The 21622-nt window shown below is 60.6% G+C and overlaps 1 protein-coding gene across 1 annotated transcript; it reads right to left on the bottom strand.

Moving 5' to 3' along the window:
- Positions 1-217: 217 nt before the first annotated feature.
- Positions 218-13959, bottom strand: FIBCD1 (fibrinogen C domain containing 1). The gene is made up of 7 exons (XM_054393437.1): positions 13888-13959; positions 8671-9147; positions 7567-7726; positions 6667-6803; positions 1535-1631; positions 1043-1222; positions 218-477 (listed from the first exon to the last, which is right to left on the bottom strand). The coding sequence occupies exons 1-7, from the start codon at positions 13957-13959 to the stop codon at positions 218-220; spliced, it is 1383 nt and encodes a 460-aa protein (XP_054249412.1).
- Positions 13960-21622: the final 7663 nt, after the last annotated feature.

Below are 21622 nucleotides of genomic sequence, written 5' to 3'. Positions count from 1 at the left end.
CCCAGGAGCCATGGCAGCAGGAAGCAAAGGTCTGGTGATGTCCATGGGTGACTGTGAGCTAAATCACCCTCATCAGGCGCAGGTGCTCTGGGGGGCCCCTCCAAGATGGGCCAGCCCTTGGGAAGGATGAAGAAGATGGGACCTGAGGGGACAGGGCTGTGGAGCAGTGGGGAAGGGCAGGGGGCTGGGCAGGGGGCAGGGGGCGGATGCCAGCCAGCTAATTCTCCTCCCGGGCAGGCCGGATCTTCATCTCGGTGAACTTGAGGGAGTACTGCCAGCCGGTCCAGGAGGACCACTCGATGCCATCGGCGTAGGAGCTGTGGTGGCCCTTGAGGTACTGCCCGTTGAGGTTGGAGGTGTGGCAGTTGCGATACCACCAGGCCCCGTGGTAGAAAGCTGCGCAGTTGTTCTCTGAGTGGTCGTTGTCCAGGTCCTTGGTGGTGAACTTCATCCCATTGTGCTTCAGGAAGGAGTCCCCTGCCCGGAGGGAAAGTGCCCTGCTGAGCCCTCCCTGCCCCGAGGGAAAGTGCCCTGCTGAGCCCTCCCTGCCCCTCACCCTGCCCTCAGGCTGTCTCCCACTCCCCTGGGCACCCCAGTGGGGCTCCTCAGGTGGTACACAGGGCACTTGAGGTCACCCACCCTGCAAACACCCAACCACAGCCTCTCTCCTGCCTCCAGCTCCCCAGGGTTGCATCCCTGCACCACCAGCAGTGCTGGGAGAGACCACTGGCACTCCAGGGAGGGGGTTTGGTGGCCGTGGGCTCCCCATGGGACCATCTGCATAGATTCATAGATTCACAGAATGGGTTGGGTTGGGTTGGAAGGGACCTTAAAGATCATCCAGTTCCAACCCCCTGCCGTGGGCAGGGACACCTCCCACCAGCCCAGGTTGCTCAGGGCCTCATCCAGCCTGGCCTTGAACACCTCCAGGGAGGAGGCAGCCACAGCCTCCCTGGGCAACCTGTTCCAGTGTCTCCCCACCCTCACTGGCAAGAATTTCTTCCTGATCTCCAGTCTGCACCTGCCCTCGCTGCCAGCCTACCTGCTGTGCCCGAGTAGTCGGCGATGGAGATGGGGTACCCATCCTCCTCGGGGTCTACGGAGAAGAGCCCCACGCCGAAGCTGCCGTAGTGAGCGAAGGCGGTGCCGTTGTCAAAGTCCTCCAGGTCGATTCGCAGCTCGTAGCTGCCCTGCACCGTCAGCAGGTGGATCCTCTTCAGCCCTGCGGTGGGGAGAGGGGCGGAGTGCGGGGATGGGCGTGGGGCGGCTCGGGGGGGGGTTTAGGGTGGGACAGGGAGAGGTTGCCACCTTCCTGCCCTCACTCTGCTATTGCTGCGCCTGCAGGCAATCAGCCTCATCACTTCCCTGTGCTTCTGCAGCCGCTCGGTCCCCTCCCTGCCCTCCCAGGCCACCACTCCTAGGACCTGACGCTGGCCAAGGGGGTCTCGGTGTTCCTTCCTTTGATAGGAAACCCCAGATCGCCCTGGGGGGTCCCCAGGCTTTGGCACCCCGCAGCACTGCCAGCCCCACGCACCTAACCAGTGCTCTCCAGTCAGCTTCCCGAAGCCATCCCGGTAAGCTTCCCAGCCACGGAAAAAGTTCACGGTGCCGTCCTCCCGCCGCTGGAACACCTGGGGGGACATGGGGAGGGGCTCAGCTGGGAGGCTGCTCCCAACTTGAGCACCCCGAGCAGCCCCCCAGATCCCCAGTGATGGAGGAAGGGAGAAAGGAAGGCAAAAAGGGAAGGAGAGAGGGAGAAGGAAAGGAAGGGTATGTGACAGGACTTGAGGTGTGACCCACAGCACGTTCTGCCCAGGTCAGTCCAAGCCATCCTGCAGTCCCCAGGGTGCTCAGTGCTGTGCATCACAGAGCTGATTTCCCTCTCCTGGCTCCCCCCTGGACAGCCACGCCAGCAGCCAGCATCATCCCTCTGATGCCTCTTTAGTGTCCCAAAGAAATTACCTGTGAGGAACTGACCCCCTCAGCTCCAGCAGAGCCCCCAGATCCCAGCAGGATCCCCAGGGCTCAGTGTGGCTTTTGTCCTCCTTAGAGCCTTTCTCTTTTCCTTTCCCACCTGCTCAGTGCCTTGTTGTGCTCTGTGTGTTTCATCCCTGTTTTACCTGCAGTCTGGGGGTTGATTTATTGACAATGATCCAGAAAATGCTGCTCCACCTCCCACCATTTGAACTTAATGAAGCCTCCAGCCCTGCTTTAATGGCATTAAACCTGGCTGGGCCAGGCTGCCCCTTTGCCACCAGGTGCCAGGGTGGACAATGGAGTGCTGGGTGATTTAGGAGCAGCAAGGGGCTTGAGCACTCTGTCTTTGGGGCTGGGCTGTGCCACCAAGCCTGATCACCCCAACTCCAGCATCCCAAGCTCAGGCAGTCCCACCAAGTCCCCATACCAGTTAGGAAGCTCCATGCTTTGCTCCACCATGAGGCTGTTCCTTTGCAGCCTCCCTCCAGCTGCTCCTGCCTGTGCAGGGTTTCATTCCTGCTCACAGAGGAGACCCAGCTCCTGAGCTCCACACCAGTTTGCCCTTCCCTAGCAGGGCACTTCTGGGGACGGGGATGCCCAGCGTAGGCTCCGGAGCTCTGATCCTGCTGTACTTACCTTCTAGAATTAGAGCCTTGCTTTTTATCCCTGCATTGAGCACTTGAGAAGCTGCTGTTAAGCCCATTTCAAGGGGCTTTCTTTGGCCCTGCTGGGAGAGGGGGGTGGTGAGGCTGGATGGATGCCTGAAGCTGATTTTCCCTGGGCAGTGTCGGCTGCGGCGCTGCCGTGTGGGGAAGGCGGTGGAAGGGGCACCCACGGTCCCTCTTAATCGGCTTTGACCCGTGGTGGTAAATAGGCCAATTGCTGAGTGGTGCCCAGGGGAGCGTGTGGGACACATCTCCATGGCTCAGCAATCATCCAGGGCACCACAGGAACCCTCAGTGCTCCAGTGCCCACCGGGCTCAGCACCAAGTGCCTCAAACCCATCTGTGAACAGCTGGTGGGTGCTGGAGGTTCTGTGTCCTCCTGGGTCTCCTGCTCCCTTCTCCTCATCTCCTAGGCATGGTCCCTTGGCATGCTTCACTTTGTGTACAGGTGGGTGTATGGCAGCTTCCTCCTCAGCCCCATACTGGGATGCTGCATGCCCCGGGATGCTGCAGGCACTGGTGACCTGCAGTCTCGCTGCCATGCTCCCAGCCTTGCCTCACTGCTCTTTTCCTCCTCATCAAATATGCATCACCCCCTCTTAAGCAAAAAGGATTTTCTTCCCTTCTTTAAAGGCAAGGCTGAAATATTTATCTCCCCTGCTCTCTGCCTGCCTGGGTCGTGCTGAGCTCACGGGGCAGGGACAGACTCTGGCTGAAGGCAGCAGAAAAATGGGTTAAAACCAGAGGAAAGCAAGAGTGCCAGCCTGTGCCTGTCATAGTGCCAGTGGTGAGGGAGAGCTCTGCTCCTTCTCCCTGCAGCCCCCTGATAGCAGCCCCCACCAAGCCCCCAGTGGGCTCCAAACCTCACAACCACCCCAGCCTGGGAGGTGCTCAACCTTCTCTTTTCTGCCCCTGCTCAGGTTTTTGGCTGCCATGGCACAGCCCCTGGCCCCACAGCTTTCCTCTGCGTGCCCATCACAAGTGAGGACAACATCTTTGGGTTCAGCCATGGAGAAGACAAAGCTGAAGCATGGAAGTGCCAACCCTGTGTGAGAGCTGCAGACACCACGGCTGGCAGCACTGCCCGGCTGGGGACACAGCTCCTCCTGCCTGCCCCCCCAGCACAAGTGTCACATCTCTGTCTCTGCTGGCACACAAATCACCCCTGAGAGACAGCAAACATTTCCCCAGGTTCCTCTCCTCCACTGCCATCAGCTCACCCAGCCCAGCTGTAAAGGCATCGGTGCCTGCTCACCCCCCCAGCCCACAGCGGGACCCCTCTGGTGGGCACTGAGTGGGCTGGGCAGAGCCATGCCCGAGAGCATCCCTGGCACAGCAGGTGCCCAAGAAGCTGGAAGCTGTCACTTAACATCACCACAGTCCTCATCCTGCCTGCACAGCCTCTTCTCCTGCATCCCTCAGCTCTGCCATGCCTGCTGCACACGGAGCGACGCCGGAGTGGCCGCAGCCATGGTGACACCGTCACTTGTGGGGACAAGATGCTCTTGCCAGGAGGCTCAGGGGCACCAGGAGGAGTGTGGGGTGCTTGCAGAGGCTTCCCAGGACAGCAGCACACCAAGAGGCAGCTCTGTGAGGCCTCCCCCAGGCTCTGCCACTCTGTTATTACTTTAATCAAGCACTGGAGGTGAGTGTCAAAGGTGGGGTCAGGGTCAGGCTGGGCAATTACACAGCTGCAGACTGGTGCTGCCACGAGGCTCGGGGTCAGCCCAGGGACATCACTGCACTTAAAGCTGATGCTGAGCATGGGGCATGGATGTTCCCTTTGGCACTGGTGGGCAGCAACCCAGACCCATGCCCCAACCCGCTGTAAATGTGGCCCCACTGCTGGTGGGCATCACACAGGGGGGACAAAATGGATTGGGGGTGCACTGAGGGCTCCCTGGGTCTTTCTTCACACTTTTTTCCCCTTCATGTCACCCTGCCTTGCATGGGCACTGGCACTGCCTGCCCCATCCACCAGATTCCTGCTTTTGGAGATGCAATCCAGGCAGCAAACAGCCCCAGGGCTGCAGTGGCTCCCACAGAGCTGGAGGTAGGGTTGGCTGCCCCGGGCTGGAGGTGGCAGGTGTGGGGAGGAGGAGGTTGGTCCAGTGAGAGCTGTGCCTTGCTCAGCCTTCCTGGGAATGGGGAATGAGCAGGGATGCTGCCTGTGGCCAGGGCACAGGGGGACACTGCAGATCCTGCCATGGGGACCACATGGTGCTGAGCAACACCCAGGGAGTGAGCCCAGCTGGGCTTCTCCCCCATGGGACACTGGGGTGGCTCTTCCTCTGCTGCCTGCTGGTCCCTAAGCTCCATGCAGACTAAGGCTCAGCTCAGCAGCTCCCAGGCTCCCAAGTCAAAACTGATTCAGCTGCTGCTGTGGTTTCCACCCACCTGCAGATCAGCCAAGTGTCAGGAGTGATGGCTCCAGAGGAGAAGCACATTTCCCAGGCTCTGCACCACAGTGCCCAGCTGTGCCACAGCTTACCTGGAGTGAGCCAGTGCCCCATGGCTCTCCTGGCATCCCCTGCCCCACAGGAGATGGATGAGGCACCCTCTGCACCCCAAGGTATGTTTGGGACCCTCTGCTGCAGAGCAGATCTGAGAAATGGGAGCTTGAGTTGAGCATCCCTGGCCCTGCTCTGGATGCTGCCATGTTGGGAACCTCAGGATCTGGCACCTGGTTTGGTTCCTCTATCCCAGGTTGAGGCAGGGCAGAGCTGTGCTGCTCCCGGGTGTGATGCCACAGGCATTGCCATGCCAGCCTCACTGCCCAGCCCCACGGTGCTGCTGGCTGTACAATCATTTGCTTTGCCCCTTCCCCAGCCCTGCCTGAGCCCCCCTGACAGCAGCAGCTTTAAATAAGCCTCTGAGTGTCCAGCTAATCACCTTGGGCTGCTCTTCAGGCAGTGCTGGCAGAGGTTCTGCAGAGGGCTTGCAAGGACCCTCCCCACCCTGGGGAGCCCAATGAGGTCCCCTGTTTTCCCTCTATGAGCCCCCCCAGCAGCTGGGGTACCCGGGGCTGGGCTGTGCCTCAGTTTCCCCATGGTAGCTGCTGGTACCAAGCTGTGTACCACAGGTTGCTGGTGCCAGGGATGGGCTCTGGGCAGCCTGAGGCCAAAGGCTCATCAGCCCCTCAGGGCAGGGGGGCTAAGCTCCCTCCTGCTCAAAGCTGCTTAGGGGAAGCAGATCGTGGGGATTTGTTCCTAGAGCACCCAGCTGGAGGGGTGCTGGCTGGCTCAGCTCACGCAGTGTCCTCGCCCTGCCCACCCCTCCCTGCAAGCCCTCCCCCACCTCTCTGCAACCCCCTCACTGCCTGTCACACCCCAAGTGGTGCCCTTCTGGGTAGGAGCTGCTCACACCGAAGTGGAGCCCAGGTCAAGGGGGGTCTCCAGGCTTGGGGCTGCCAGCACCACGTCCCCCTGTGCCCCCTGCCCACATTACTGTGATTACAGAGCTGCTGCAGCTGCTGTGGCAAAGTGAATTGGACAGAGCAGCTGGGGAGCCAGTGAGTCAGCCTGGCACCAGAGGGCCCCTGGGCACCCCTGTGTTAGGCAAGGCAAAACACGCTGGGCTTGGGCTCCATCCTGAGCCCCAGCACCAGCTCACTGCTGGGCAGTGACTGGGGACCAGGGCAAAGCACAAAATCACCTCATGGCACACCTGCAGCTCCACCGGGCACCAGCTCCACTAAGAAGGACAAATTCCAGCCGTGGCACCCAACCACCCACCTAAAACCACCCTCTAAGGTCCAGCCAAGCTCCCCAAGCCCAGCTCAGGGCTGCTGGGCCCTGGCTCAGGGCTCAGACTGGCAGCACTGGGCAGCTCTGCCAATGCTGCCAGCAGGGCTATCGTAAGCAAGCCTCTTTGCTTGCTTCCCTGTGCCCACTCAGATCCCCACGAGCACTTCTGCCCCATCCCAATGGCACAGCCAAGCTCTGAGAGTGACCTCTCCCACCCCCAGCATCCCGGCACAGGGTGGAGGCAGTGCCCGGCGGCCCCCAGCAGGGCTGCAGCTCACCGTCCAGCCCCCGCCGTCGGTCGTCATGTCGCAGTAGACCTGGAAGCCGGCGGGGGAGTGCGTGGGGAAGATGGAGTAAATTCCATCCTCCTGCTGTCCGCTCGTGTAGATGTCAAAGCAGTCCCGGGGCCGGGAGCCTGCAGCGGGGCATTGGGATGGGGTGGTGTGAGAGGGAAGCTAATTAACGAACGATCTAATTGAATGGGCTGCCATTTCTTTCAGGCTCTCTCAGCCTTGCTGCCGGCTCCCTTGCTGCTTTGCTCTTTCCCTCCTCTCTCCTCTGGTGCTCAAGGCAGGAGTTGGCCAGGGGGGACGCAGCCACCATGGGGACCCCAACCCCCCCAGCAGGCAGCAAAGACCATGCCCGTGTCCCCGTGTGACAGCAAGGGCAGGCTGGGACCCGGCTGGCAGCAGGGAGCCGATGCCCAGGGGCTGCAGCAGGCAGTGCGGGCTCACAGCCCCAGGACCCTCTTACTCAGCTTCATCTGAACCAAATGATGAGGAATTTGGCTCAGATTTAGTTAGGATGAGGCTGTTGAGCTGTGACAAGACTCTTTCTTCCCAGTCCCATGCAGCACTGCCAACTGCACCCAAGTGAAGGCAAGGAAGGCTTCTTGCTCTGCTTTGGGCTCCATCTGCGTGGGGGACAGGTGGCTCTGCAGAGCTGGGAAGTGGCTTCTGAGTTGGCTTTGCAGGCTGCTATGGACCATTTGGGGCTGCACCCAGAAACACCCCTCGTGGGTGTTATCCATATCCTGCCTGCCCCATCTCCCCCAGGCCCCTCCCTTCTCCAGGCTGCTTTCTCCCATCTTGGGTGGTTTTCTCCTTTCCCTTCTCTTAGGCAGAGCCCAGCAGAGAGCAGCCCCAGGAGCATCCCTCCCCCCTGCGGACGTCTCTCACCGTTGGAGCAGCCCCGGGGCCGTGCTCCCCTGGCCGGTGCCCTCTGCAGGTCAGCCTTGAGCCGGGGCCGGGCACCACCACGGTCCTTCTGCAGCGTGTCCAGGACGTCGCTGACGGAGCTCACCAGCCGAGCCATGTTGGTCTGGCTCTCCGAGAGCAGCTGTGGGCAGGGCAAAGGGCGTGGAGGGAGAAGGTATTGTGGTTGAATGTGGTAAGCTCCTTCCACACCTCAGCCCCTTGACCCACCACACCATGAGGATGCTCTGTGTGCTCCCACAGCACCCCAAAGGGTGGGCAGCAGTGTCCTCTGCCAGCTTGTGGGCTGCTGGGGCTGGGTGGGGGTATAAAAACCCCAGCAGATCCCATACAGCATCTCTGGTGCTTTTTTTGCCTTGAGGTCAGGGGATTGGGGCAAGGGTTGGGGTCCTGGTAGTGCCTATTGCCAGCAGGGCTAAAAAATGCCCCAATGTGGGTCCTTTGGTGCCACCACCCCGTGGGATAAGGAGCATCTCTGGGCAGGGGATGGGATTGTGGAGGTGGCAGGAATAGCTGTGTCCTGAGACAGCCACCAGCTCTCTGCCATCCCCTGAGGTGACCCAAGCCAGGCGAGTGACACGAGGTGGCTGCAGCAGAGCAGCAGGATGGGCAGCGAGGCGAAGCAGAGGGATGCAGCAGCTCCAACCAGAGGAAGGTGAGCACCAGGAGTGGTGGGCACAGAGCTGAGCATCCAGCAGTGCCCTGGGTCTTGCTACAGTGCCTGGCAGGAGCCCCAAGTAAGCTTCCAAGGCAGCTGGCTGGCTGGGGAATTTGGGGAATGGTGAATCAGTGGGGAGCTGACTGCTGCAGGAGCCACCCTTGGGATGGTCCTGTGCTATGCTTGGCTGGAGCCAGAGCCAGGGCACTGCACACCCAGCTCGCTGGCACTGGGGTGGTTTGGCAGTGAGGGGCAGGCAGCTGCTGAGCTGGAGTTGTGCTGCCTTAAACTTCAACTCCTTCTGCTGGACACAGTGGGCAGGGGCTGCAAGCAGCCATACCCGCAGGGATGTGGGGACAGGGGGGGAGGGTTCTGTCCCCAGGGAACACCATGGAGCATCCCCAGCTCACCTGGATGAGCCTGCCCTGCTCTCCCTGCAGGGCGCTGAGCTCCTGCCCCATGGCGCTGTGCCCCTTCTTGAGGCTGTCACAGTCACTGCGCAGCTGCAGGGCATGTGCCAGCAGCTTGGCCACCTCGTCGGCCACCGTGACCAGCAGAGTCTTCTGCTGGCTCTTGGTGGCCTTGGCCTCGGCGTCGTGGTCGGTGAGGGTGTGCAGCAGGGAGGTCTGCAGCCCCTCCAGCCGCCCCAGGGTGCCAGCCGCGTCGGGGCAGTTGGGGTCGATGAAGATGTTGATGCGGGAGCTGTCGGCTCGCTCGATGGTCACCAGGGCGTTGGCTTCCTGGGAGTTGGTGCTGATGACCGGGGGGGACTCGGTGACGGGCGTGTGGTAGTGGTTCATGAAGAGGATGGCGCCGGTGACCGTCACCGCCAGGAGCACGGCCACCGACAGCAGGACGGTGCACAGGATGTACCCGCAGCTCATCCTCTGCCGACAGACAGACAGACGGCGTCGCCACCCGTCCCGCTTCCCCTCCTCCCACAGGTGGGTACAAACCCTCCCGGGCTTTGGGAGGGTCTAGCAAGGAGGGAGGAGATGTTGGACGTGGGGACGTAGTGGAACAGGAGGAGCCATGGGGAATGCGGGGAGCCCTGTGGGCCAGGGCCAGGAGGCTGCGGGTGAGAGCGGAGCGGGAAGCGGCTGAACCCCCCCGGGAGCCAGGGCATGAAATAGTAAAGAGGGTGAATGCCTGGCAGCCACCAGCTCCTGCTGGCATCTTTTATTTAAGGCAGTGGCACTCAGTGGGGGCTGTGTGGGGGGTTCCCCACTGTCCTGGGCACAGGTATGGGGAGGAAAAGGGAAAACAGCCCAGAGAGGGGACCCTGGGGAAGGCAGGGAGCTGAGGGAGGGCAGCAGCAAAGGGGGGCTGGGGGTCAGTGCTGGGGCTGCTTCACCCTGGGCATTGTGGGGTCTGCTCTGCACGGGACATCTCCCAGCTTGCGGGGGGGGAGAGGCAGGGGGGCACACGTCACAGTCTCCCTTGCACCCTGCCAGAGCCACCCCCAAAGCCCTCGGACCTGTCCCTGAGGATCCAACTGATGTGGGAAAGGTCTTGATCCCCCCTACCTAGCCCCACTGGCAGCAGGGATTCATGGGCTGAGCCCCTGGGAGCTGTTCTGTGCACAGCAAGAGCCTTTTCTCCTGGCAAAGCGAGAGGTGATGATGCTGTGGCATGGAGGGAGGGAACTGCCACCCCCCCATCAGCCCCCCGGGTCCCTCCCCCTGCCACCTCTCCTCTCATTACACCTGCAGGACAGAGGCTGTGATTTTCCCCTGACCCTGGCCAAGGCTGTCACAAGGAATTGCTGGGCTGCCAGAAAACTGCAGATTCGTGGAGACAAAGACTACTTCCCCAGAAACGAGGGGAAAATTGCTGCATCTGCAAAGATTTCCCAGGCCCTGTCCCCTCCTGTGCACATCTATCTGGAGTGACACCTTCCTTCAAGCACCCTTCACTTCACTCCTGCTTCTGCAACCATTTGCATTAAGGTGATCCCAGCTGGGGGTGGGGCTGGCTGCCCGGGGCCTGGGGGCCCACTGTGCCCCATCAGCCAGAGGAGATGCCCATGGAGGGAGGCTGGAGGTGCAGGTGGCACTGGGCTGAATGGGAAGCCACCCCCAGGGGACCTCTGTAAGGAGGCAGCCCCAGGCTCAGCCCCTGGGTGTGCATTTAGAGGAGATGTCAGAGACAGGCAGGGGAGCTCTGGGTGAGCAGAGGGCTAAGGAGTTTGCCCTCTGCCTGTAGATGTGGAGCTCTGGCTTGGGGAGCACCTGGGAACAGCAGGATGGTGGCAGATGGAGGTGGGAGATGCCCATTGCTGACACCTTCATGTGGACACCTGGAAGCTGGACTCAACCCAGCCCAGCCCTGCCCCTTGGCACCCTGTGAGTGCAGAAGGGACAGGAGGGGCAAAGGCCAACATCCAAGGGTTGGGATCTGTGGGATGAACAGGGACCATATCCCTGTAGCTGTCCCGACTGTGGCAGCACCTTCAGCTCCCCAGCTCTGCACCCTCCTGGCCCATGCTGGCATCCCCAGTCTGAGCCATGCCTGCTGGGACACACAGACAAGCTGGGACCCATCTGAGCAGTAAGGGCTTGAGGAGCAGAGCCTGTGCCTGGCCACTGCTCCGTTTCCTGCAGCCACACAAATCCCAGCTGGGCTTTGGTACCAAAATCCTGCAGCTCTGCCCAGCAGCTGCATCCAGCCTTTTTCCATCCTTCAAGCCCTTCAACACTGGGAAGCAGTGGGGCAGGAACTGGAGGCTGATCCCCTTGGCATTGAACCACCCCTGCCTGTGACCTGCCAAATCCTGAGCAAAGATCCCAGCCTGAGATCCCAAGCCAAGATCTCAAGCAGTGGCAGCCTTACGAGTCCCACAGCATGCTGCTGGCAGGTTGTGTTACCTGGCAACCTGCACTGGGGAGAGGACAGAAACACTACTAGCAGCACCAGCAAGGCTCCAAACTGGGGTGGGGGTCCCCCCAGACCCTCCCAGCACAGCAGCCCTGCAGCTGTGTGCCCAGCTCCTGGCACAAGGCCATGCAAATACCTCTGCCCACGCTCCTGCCCCCACCACGGTCATGGCCCTCCTGGCTCCAGGGGTCTCTGCCCTTCATGGCATGTCCTCAGGCTCCTGGATCTTCTTGCCAAGGCTTCCAGGCAGCTGCAGGACATTCCCCTGCCCTGGTTATTGATGTCCCTTTGGGGGCATCCATCAGGCTGGAGGTCCCCATGTCCCCTCCTTCCTAAGGAGAGCAGAAGCTGCGAGGCTGGGAGATGCTCAGGATGAGCAGAGCTTTGCTTGCAATCCTGCTTTGGAGCTGGGGCTGGAGCTCAGGAGGGAGGAACCAAGGCACTGCTGTGGCACACAAAGCTCACCTGGACTCTCCATGCCCTGTGCTGGCTCAGGCAGTATCTCTAAGCTTGGCCACTTTGCCCCCTGGGGTCTGGGTCCTTGGTGCCCCAGTCGCCCTGTGTGAGCAGCCTATGAGCTCACCTCCACTCTGGGACCTGTGTACCTCTGCAACCCCAGTGCCTGTCACCCCCACCCTAGGTGTCCCCCAGCCTCCTCAGCCAGCTGCCCAGGTGAGTGGCTGTGCTGGACATGGGAGACAGCAGCTCTGGCACACTGCAAGGAGGGAAGGACAGAAGCTGGCTTGTCCCCAGGGCAGCTGAAGCAGAGCTGGAGGTGGACTGATCCCACCCAGGGAGCACAGATGAAGAGTGGTGGCAAGAGAGGCTGAGCTGTGCCCTGGGAGATGCTCTTCGAGGAGGAGTTGCCCTTTGCTCCTGCTCTTTGGCAGCTCATCAGGCAAGTTCTGCACTGCGGGGCGGGGGGCAGCAGTCGTGGGCAGCTCTGGGTGCTCTACCCCCAAGCCATGTCCCCAGCCAGGGTTGAACCAGGACCCCAGTTGTGATTCTGAGGCAGGTGGACACTGTGCTTTGCATCACCCAGGCTCAGCATCTGGGGCAAACTTTAGTCCAGGTACCCTCCCCCCCCCATTACTGCTGGGGTCCACCAGCCCTGGCCAGGGCAGCAGGAGTCAGTCCCTCACCCCCTCAAGCCATTGCCCTCTCCAGAGCTACTCCAGCAGCTCCTTTGCATCACCCTGCACAGCCCCATCCCTCTCCACGCTCTCTGCCTGTTCCTCTCCACCCTCCCTGCCTGTCCAGCTCTGCTGCTGCTCAGCTCTGCACAGGGCTGCAGCCCCCAGCCCTGCTCAGGGGCTGCACCCCAGCCACCCCCTGCATCCTGCTGCTCCCCACAGGCAGGGAGGCAGATCAGCTGAATCCCACTCCTATTGCCTGCCCTCCTCTGTCCTCCTCCTGCAGCATGGCTTTGGGACAGAGCATGGCTTTGGGGGCAGAGAGGAGGGGGCTGGTGGCCACCCACAGCTGGCTCGGTGGGTAAGCAGGCAGGAGGGCTGGGATGGGCTCCATCTGGAGCTGAGGGAGCTGGGAGCCCTACATGGGCTGCACAGCAAACTCGTGCCTCCTTTTCAACCCCCTGCGTGCCCCCTCCCCCCCTCCCCAGCTCCGTTGTTCAGCCCCACGGGGATGAATTTCTCCTGCTCAGCTCATCCTTGGATCCGTGGTGGGCACAAAGCTGGGTGGGGAGTGGGTTCGGCTGCATGACACCACTCGGCCCCCTGGGTGGAGAGGCTGTGTGCCAGGCAGCCAGCTCTGCTGGGGAGGGGAAAGGAGAGAGAGGTCTTTCTCTGGGGGGTGGGTTTTGGAGCCTTCCGTGCCTCTAGGGTGGGCAGCGGGGGAGAGGGAGCCGCTTGGCACGGGTGGGCTGAGCCGGGGGGAGAGGAGAGCTGAGAGAAGGCTGTGCAAGGAGAGAAGTGTGGCAGAAGTCCCTTCCCTGCATCGCTGCGGATGGAAAGGGGACAGGGAAGTGGCAGACCTGGGGGCGAGCCTGTCTCACGGCTGCCCCCCACCCCATCCTTGCCCAGGGCACTGCCGGCTCTTGACTGCTCTTGGCTCACGAGCTCCATGGCAGACTCGCGTCCCTGCCAGGCTCCTGCCAGAGACACCTGTCCACACTCTGCACCCCTTCTCCCCCAGCACCCAGCGTGCCCTGGCCGCCAGGCATGCTCACACCTCCCTACCTGCTCCCTGGCACTGGGGGATTGGAGGCACTGGCACACGTGTGGCAGGGTGGGCAAATAGGCTCCGGCATGTCCCTGACCCCCGCACCTTGCCACTGCTTCACTCCACATCTGACTGCTCCCCATAAAACAAGGGGTGGGATGTGTGTGTTGGAGAGGGTCCTGGGGGTCAGGGGTGCCCCGGGGGTGCCCATCCAAGAGGGGTGGCTCTGGCTGCAGCAGGACCTGAGGTGCCACATCCCCTTCCTGAGGTTTATTTAATCAGTAAGGCGAGTGTGGCACCCCGGAGCATCGCCCACTGCCTGGCTGGGGGGCAGCCCAGGCTAGGGGCTGGGGGCTCTGGGGTCACTGACTGCAAATAAATCACCCCGACAATTTAGGGGAGAAGGGGAGGTTGAGAGGAGGCAGCCTGGAGGGCTCCACACTGCGGGGGCAGCTCACCCCTCTGGGCTGCACTGGGAGAAACGCTTACTGTGAAGAACTTGGGGGGTGCTTCGATGGGACCCCCGGGCTGGTCCCTTCCCCGCTGCCCCCCACCCCCCAGCCCTGTACCTGCGATTTCTCCTGCTGCCCGTCCTCAAGTTGCGATGCTCCTCCCATGGTTTTCCAACGCTCGTTCCCCATCTCGCCGCCAACTTCCAGCCCAAGTGCCCAGACACCCCCCACCCTCCTCCTCTTCCTCCTCGCGGACCCCCCCTCCCCGGCAGCGCAGCCCCCGGCCCGCCCGCACTGCCCGGCTGGCTCCAGCGGGAGGACGGGCGGCGGCGAAGGAGGAGGAGGAGGAAGAAGAGGGAGGGAGGGAAGACACGGACACGGGGGTGGATCCTCCCTCCCTGCCCGCCCCGCTCCCCCTGCTCCGGGGACGCTTCTCGCTGTTCTCCCCCTCCGCCCGATCCCCGCCCGCCTCCCCCGGGGCTCCCCCGGCCCCTCTCCGGGGACGTCGCACGGTGATGCCCCCGGGATTGTCCCTGCCCCCCGCCCCCAGCACTGGCCTAAGCCCCCAACCTTGGACGCCCCAGCGGCTCCGGAGTCATTCCAGAGCCCTGTCCACAGCACCTCCTGTCCTGGGGCTCCGCAGCTGCCCAGATGTGCAAGCACGTCTGGAGGAGAGGCATCCGGTAAGGTAGGGGCTGGTGGCAGAGCGTCCAGGGGTGCTACAGAAGGACAGATGAGTGTGTGTGGGGGGGTCCCCCGAGGACCCTCACCCCCTCTTTCCAAAGCTACAGTCTCCAGTTCTTCCTCCCACTGCAGGAGGGCCTTAGTCTCACCCAGCGAGCAAGGATGGGCAGGGAGAGAGGGGAGTGATGGGGGGAGGGCATTGGCATCAGCCCCCCAAACCTTTGTGCCCAAGGGCAGCGAAGCGCCAGGAGCCTTTTAGCAAAACCCAGCACGCAGTGGAAGGCTGACGGAGGCTGGGGGGAGGCAGTGGCCAGGGTCCCCTCCCCCCCCCCCCCCAGCACATGGGGTCACACCGATGCCCACGAGAGCCTCACTGAGGCTTCTTGGTCAAACCCCAGGGTTCCCAGCCCAAAGCAGAGATGCTGGCCCTCCCCAGCCTGCTTTCCACACCCACACCTCCTCCCGTTCCCCTTAGCCCCCCTCCTGGATGTGGTTTTTCTTTCCCGAACCTTTGCAGCACCTCCCTTAAATCTTTTATTTGCCGCTTGTCTGACCCGCGGGCAGCAGCGCTGCTGAGAGGTTCTGAGGAGCATCAGGAGAGCAGCGATGGCTCAGCTCAGCCCTGCCTTAATCCGGCCTGGGGCGGGGGGAGGTGGGGCAGGGGGGGAGAGGGCTGGCTTCTCTCTCCATGCTCAGGAGCCCCCAGGAAACCTCCTCAGGGTTCTTGCAGCCCCTACTGCACACTCCTCCAGCTGCAGTGCAAGGCTGTCCCCCAGGCAGGTGGCACAAGGGGGCTGGGGGCTTGCCCCAACCCTCCCCCAGGCTCTGTCCTTGGGGTTCATTCCCAGTTGCCCCCCACCCCCATCAGCTTCCAAGTGCCATCTGGATGTGTCCCTGTGTGACCTGCCCTGGGTGCCCTGCTTTGGCAGGGGGATTGGGCTGAATGATCTCCAGAGGTCTCTTCCAACCCCTACCATTCTGTGTGGCTTTTTATGATGTGGGGCCTGCCACCCTGCAATGGCAGACAGGCCACAGGGTTGGCAGATTGTGGGTGCTGGGGGCCACAGGCTTGTCTCCAGGACAGCCCCCAACCTCCCCCATTTTGGGAAGAGTTGGGTGAGTGTTGCGCTGGCACATGGTGCTGAGGGTCTCTTGGGGTGGGGAAGGGAGAGACACAAGTGCCATTCCAGGCAGGCAGTGCCCGTGTGTGTGTGAGCTGTATCCCTGCCAGCTGTCCACCCTGCCCTTGGCTGTGGCCATGCCCTGTGGCTTTCCCAGGCAATGCTCATGGCCAGCAGCCCAGCTCCTTCCCTCAGGACGGCTTTCAAGGGCTTCCCTTGATGGCTGAGACTCATCCAGCTCATTCCACCAGTGGGGTGTTTGGCTCAGCACCACCCTCCCACTCCCCTCCCCCCACCCAGCCCCCTCCAAAGGTGGCCATTCTGGAAGCAGGAGGCCACAGGCACCCGGGAGGCTGTTTTCAGCTGAACTCCAGACAATAAAAACTTATCATTAAAAAGAAATGTATCTTGGCTTGGTGTGGCCTGGCAGCACGGGCAGGAGTGATTCAGTGCCTTGTCAGCCCTGGGTGTTAGGCACGCCGGGCTGCACAGCTGGACCCTCTCCAAGTCCAGCAACTCATTTGCTGCAGATGGAGCCAGGGCCGTGCAGCAGGGCTGAGGTTTAATTTGCAGTCCAACATACCTTGACATAACCCACAGCTGGATCCTGCAGGCTGCTGTGGGATGGGAACGTAACCAGACAACCGCTGGAATGGGTTGGGTTGGAAGTGACCCCCAAAAATCAACCAGTTCCAACCCACCTGCCATGGGCAGGGACACCTCTCACCAGCCCAGATTGCTCAGGGCCTCATCCAGCCTGGCTTTGGGCACCTCCAAGCAGGGGGCATCCACAACTTCCCTGGGGAACCTGTTCCAGTGTATCCCCACCATCACTGGAAAGAATTTCTGGATCCTGGTGGCTGGTGTGGGATGGGATACCCAGAAAGCTGCCAGGCAGAGCTGAGATGCACCCCCCCTCTTCCCCCCCCCCCCCCCCCCCAGTTACATCCTGATGCTGGGCATGGGTGCAGGGTCCAGCTCAAAGGGTCCCAGCACCATTCCCAGGGGCCAGGCTGGTGTGTGGTTCTCTGAGCTGTGGTGAGCAGGACCAAGGGTGGTTGCCTGGCAGGGGGATGTGTTTCTGGGAGCCCAAGTGATCCTCAGGGTGAGTCCTACTCAGGTGGGCCAGGGGCTGGGAGGGCTCTTGTTTGAGGTGTCCCTGCCCATGGCATGGGATTGGAATTGGATGATCTTTAGGGTCCCTTCCAACCCAAACCATTCTGTGAGTCTATGATCACTGACTCACACTGAGCTGTGTCACCTCCTGTCACCCTTCATGGGCTCTGGCTGTCACTATGGCACTGGGGATCTGGGAGGGGGCACCCCCTGCCAGCCAAGCCCCACAGCTCCATCCCTGCCACCCCTGACTGTCCCACAGCCGTGGATCCAGCCCCGTGGGCTGTGCTGGGAGGGACTGAGGAGTGCTCAAGGTGCAACCGAGGGTTTGGGCACAGGCTGCCCTGGGTGATGCCAGCAGCTGGGCTGGGTGAGGAAGGGGCTTCTGCCAGCAGCCCAGCCCAGATCGATCGGCAGGCAGCAGGGATGATTCATGTCTCAGGCTATGGCCCGAGGGCTAAACCGGAGAGAGGGAGAGGTTTGATGTGAGGATGCCTGGAGCTGCTGCTGCTGCAGGTCCTGCCGGGAGCTGCTGGAGCTCCTGGCAGCACTTCCCCTCCTTAGGCCATCTCTGCCCACGCTGCCCAGGGGTCCTGGCTTGGCCCGAGGGCAGAAAACCATTGAAGCAGCATGGGGCCAGCCCCATGCACTAAAAGCAGTGTTTTGAAATACATTTCAGGCACTGCCTTCTATTTTGTGGTTCAAGGCAGTGAGCAGAGCTGCAGCAGTGGTAGCAAGCAGGGGCTGGGCTCCTGTGGGCTCTGAGTCCCCTACAGGGATGAAACCCTCCATGAGACAGAGCCTTGGTGGCACTTCACCCATCTGGTTGTGTTCAGCCCACACTTGGTCTGCCCAGAGAGGTGGTGGAGTCTCCATCTCTGGAGATCTTCCAAACCCACCTGGATGTGTTCCTGTGTGACCTCCCCTAGGTGACCCTGCTCTGGCAGGGGGGGTTGGACTCGATGATGTCCAGAGGTCCCTTCCAACCCCTCCCATTCTGTGATTCTGTGATGCCCAGGGTGATGGGACCAGCACCAGCAAGAGGACTGATGCTCCATGGATCCAGCCCAGCGAAGGAGCTGCGTGGGGTAGAACCACTCCGTTATTTACCGCCTGAGACACAGTGCTAGGGCTGGGGACGGGGGGAAGGCTGCCAGGAAAGGAGCAGCCCCTTGCTGAGGAGCAGAAAGAGCTTTTCTTGGCAGGGTTCCACCCGAGGCAGAGCCGTGGCTGCGCACACAGGGCATCAGACATCATCATCATATTAATAATGAAAGGGCAGCTCAGCTCCTTCAAAGCTCTTCGCCCCGCGCCGGCGAGAGTGTGGAATGCAGAGGAGCTGCGTGAGCCTCATCCCAAGCAGCCCTGGGGAGGCCATGGCCATGCCTGCCTGGCCCTCTGCTGGGACACTGACCCAAGGTGACAAAATCATGCCAGGTCTCACCCTCCCCCCCCCCCCCACAACTCAAGTGACACTCAGAATGTTGGAAGGAACCTCCAGGGATCATCGAGTCCAACCCCCTGCCAGAGAGGATCACCCAGGGTGGGTCACACAGGAACACATCCAGATGGGGATTGAAAGTCTCCAGAGAAGGAGACTCCACAACCTCTCTGGGCAGCCTGCTCCAGGCTCCAACAGCCTCATAGTGAAAAAGATTTTCCTCATACAGAATCCCAGAATGCCAGGTTGGAAAGGACCCCCAAGGACCACCCAGTCCTTCTGGGTGATGGTGCAGTTGAAATGAGCTGGCCCAGCACCCTGGCAAGCTGGGTCTTAAAACTGTCTGGTGCAGGGAACTCCACTGCCTCCCTTGGGAGATGGTTCCAATGTCTGACTGTTCCCATGGTGAGAAAACCTCCTTGTTGTGAGTTTGGCTGTTGGGGGTCTCTGTGTCAGATGTCCCCCAGCTCATGTCCTTGTCCCAGCCCCGTGCCAGGTCTCCTGTCCCCTTGTCCAGTGGGGAAAGGTCATTTTGGCTACCAGGGAAAGAGCCTCTCCCGGGAGGCCAAAGCTTCCTGTCCATCAGCTGGTGACATCACTGGCTGTGCCAGGGCCTTTTCTTTCCTCGGGAGGAATCAATAGCTCAGACGATGAGACAAACGAGCTGCAAAGAGGTCTTGGGCTGCAGCCAGAAGTGGCTCCCTGGCAGCAGCTCCTGGGGCATCTCTTCAGCTCAGCCCTTTGCAAGACCTTTAGGGTTCCAAGGTCTCTTCTTCAGCAGCCCCTCCATTTTGCCCAGAGCCTGCTCACTCTGTCTGAAGGTCTCAGCAAGACCAAAAACAGGGTTTGGGCATCTCTTCATTTCTCTTCCCTCTGCCAAACCACCTGCTCCACCTTGTTTGGAAGGGTCCAACTCCAGTGTCCCCCCCGAGCCCTTCCCGCCCAGCCCTTTCTCATGCTTTCTTTTTCTCCCTCCAAACACAACAACCCCCCCCCGTCCCCCAAATGCTCCAGAGCTGAGAAACCTCTTTTTTGTTCCTCTTTTCCCTTTGCTTTCTGCCGCGGCAGAGGATCGATCGGAGTTGATGCGCTGTAATCCGCTGCTTCTGTGAGAAGTTGGCATCCCGGAGCCCCTGGAGGGCCCAGATCCTGTTCCCACGTGGCTTTTACTCCTCTGCTGGGTTCAGAATGCAGCAGGAAGGCTGAGTCCCCCCTGTCTCGTCTTCCCCGTCTCGTCCCATCCCCCTATCTCGTCCCATCTCACCTCAGCCCATCCCATCTCAGCCCAGCCCACAGAGCCAGGGGCTAAATGCTTGCTGGGGGGGTAGAAGTGCTGGTATGGAGGAGATCCAGGCAGAGTCCTGCCGGGATGAGTGCCCACAGCTTCAGGCATCTGAGGAGCCCTCCAGCGCGGATGGTGGCACCGGGGGACACTGGAGCTCTGGAGAGGGATTTGGTCGGGGCTCTGCAAAGAGGAGAGATGCAGTTTCCCAGTAGCTGAGGAGGGCTGCGGAGGGTAGGGGCTGACCCCCACCTGAAGGGGGCTTATTATGGGTTGCACGACATCCTCTACGGGTCAGGACCCAGGTGGAAATCCTCTTGAGCCCCACACTGTGCCTGCAGCCTCCCCTGTGTCCCCCCTCCCTGCTCCGTTTATAATGTGATGATGGCAAACGAGGCAGAGCTCTGGGAAGTGAAGGGGGAGCCAAAATCCCTCCCAAAAACATAGGCAAGGTTTTAATTTAAAACCTTTTCCTTCATGAGGAGCAGCAGTCCCAGCCATCTGGAGGAGCATATGCAGGTGAGAGGGAGGTGGGGGATGTCTCCTCCAGCTCCCTTCCTATCAGCACACCCCACACCCCCCCAAAAAAAAAAAAGCTTTTTGCTGGTAAAAACTAACCCCAATTGGGGCCCTGGCAACCCAGTCCCAGCCAGCAGCCTGAGGCAGCCCCGGGCTGCCCTCCTGAGGACCATTTTGCAGGAGAAGTGATGATGGATCCCAGCTCAAACTGCCATAGCAGCTGGGTTTATTGCAGGAGATTAATTCAGTGGTTTAATTGAATCTGGAGGAGCAGGAGGGGAAAGCCTCAGTCCACGGCTGGGAGGAGGAGGAGGGTCAGCTGTACCCACCTCCACCCCTAACCCCCGGCAATCAATGAAGCCCAAATTAGCAGATTTACTGTCAGGAAACTCCTCCATTGGCTGAGCAGCACATCCAGCATCCTAAAGCCCCAAGTCTCCTAGCAACTCCCCAGCGCTGCCTCTGCCCACCCATTAACCCCTTCCCTGGAGGCCCCCACGCCACATGCAGCACCCCCGGGGACTCTGGAGGTGCCACTGCCAGGCTGGGAATGAGCTGGGGGGTTGACTTTTTTTTACCCAGCAGATAAATCTGCAGTGGTACCTGGGGCATGCTGGGTGTGTGAGCCGAGCTGGGCTGGTTGGTGAAGGCTTGGAGGGTTTTATTGTGGGTGGCATAGAGAAGTGCTCCAGTTTAGGCACTGAGACAGAAGTTTGGTTTCTAAATGCTGTGGCAGTTTGGAAGGTTTCATCTTCCTGACTCTGTGGAGATGGTGGGAAAAGGACAGGGAAGCCCCAGCTGGTGCCAGCTCCCACCTGGCACCACTGGCACCAGGAGAGGCAGAGCAAGGGCCCTCCTCTTCCTCTAGTTCCAACAGTCAACCAACCAGAGCATCTCTCTGGGATGGGGAGGAAGGTCCTGCAGTCATCCTCCTGACCTCCCTGCAAAGGAAAATGTCCTTGGAAATATAAAATCAGAGCAGGAGCCAAGGTGATGCCCAAGCCCAGGGTGGAGGGCACAGAGCTGCTCCATGGTGATCAGCTGAGTTCAGATGGCCCTGGGTTTGCCTTTGGAGATTATAAAGCTGCAAACAAGAGTTGGTGGGGGTGAAAAAAAATAAAAGAGTGTGTTTGTAGTTAGAAAATAATTGTTGGTGTGAAAAAAAATTCCACACTTTTATTTGGGAGACCTCCTTGCTCTCTACACCTCCCTGACAGGTTGGAGCCAGGTGGGGTTGGTCTCTTCTCCTGAGTTTCAGGTCATAGAAGGAGAGGAAATGGCCTGAAATTGTGCCAGGGGAGGCTTAGGTTTGGAATGAGATAAAATTTCTTTGCTGCAGGAGTGGTCAGGGATTGGCACAGGCTGACCAGGGAGGTGGTGGAGTCCTCATCCCTGGAGGTGTTCAAGAAAAGTGTGATTATGGCACTGGGGGCCATGGTTTGGTGCCCATGGGGGTGCTGGGTTGAGGGTTGGACTGGGGGATCTTGGAGGCCTTTTCCAACCCAGACAATTCTATAATTCCATGATTTTTGTTTGTTTGTTTGTTTGTTTAAAAACTCTTCTAATATTTACATGCTGGGGAAATACTTCCAAAGATGATGTGGCACCAAAAAGGATAAATCACTGCTCATATTTTAATGTACTTTGTGGGGCTGTAGCTGAGACACAGGCAGAAAATGGCCAAATTGA

Source organism: Indicator indicator, chromosome 28 (genome assembly GCF_027791375.1).
Source record: "Indicator indicator isolate 239-I01 chromosome 28, UM_Iind_1.1, whole genome shotgun sequence".
In the NCBI taxonomy this organism is placed as follows: Eukaryota; Metazoa; Chordata; class Aves; order Piciformes; family Indicatoridae; genus Indicator; species Indicator indicator.
Note: the sequence above shows the minus strand (reverse complement) of the source record. Positions and strands in the feature narration are given on the sequence as shown.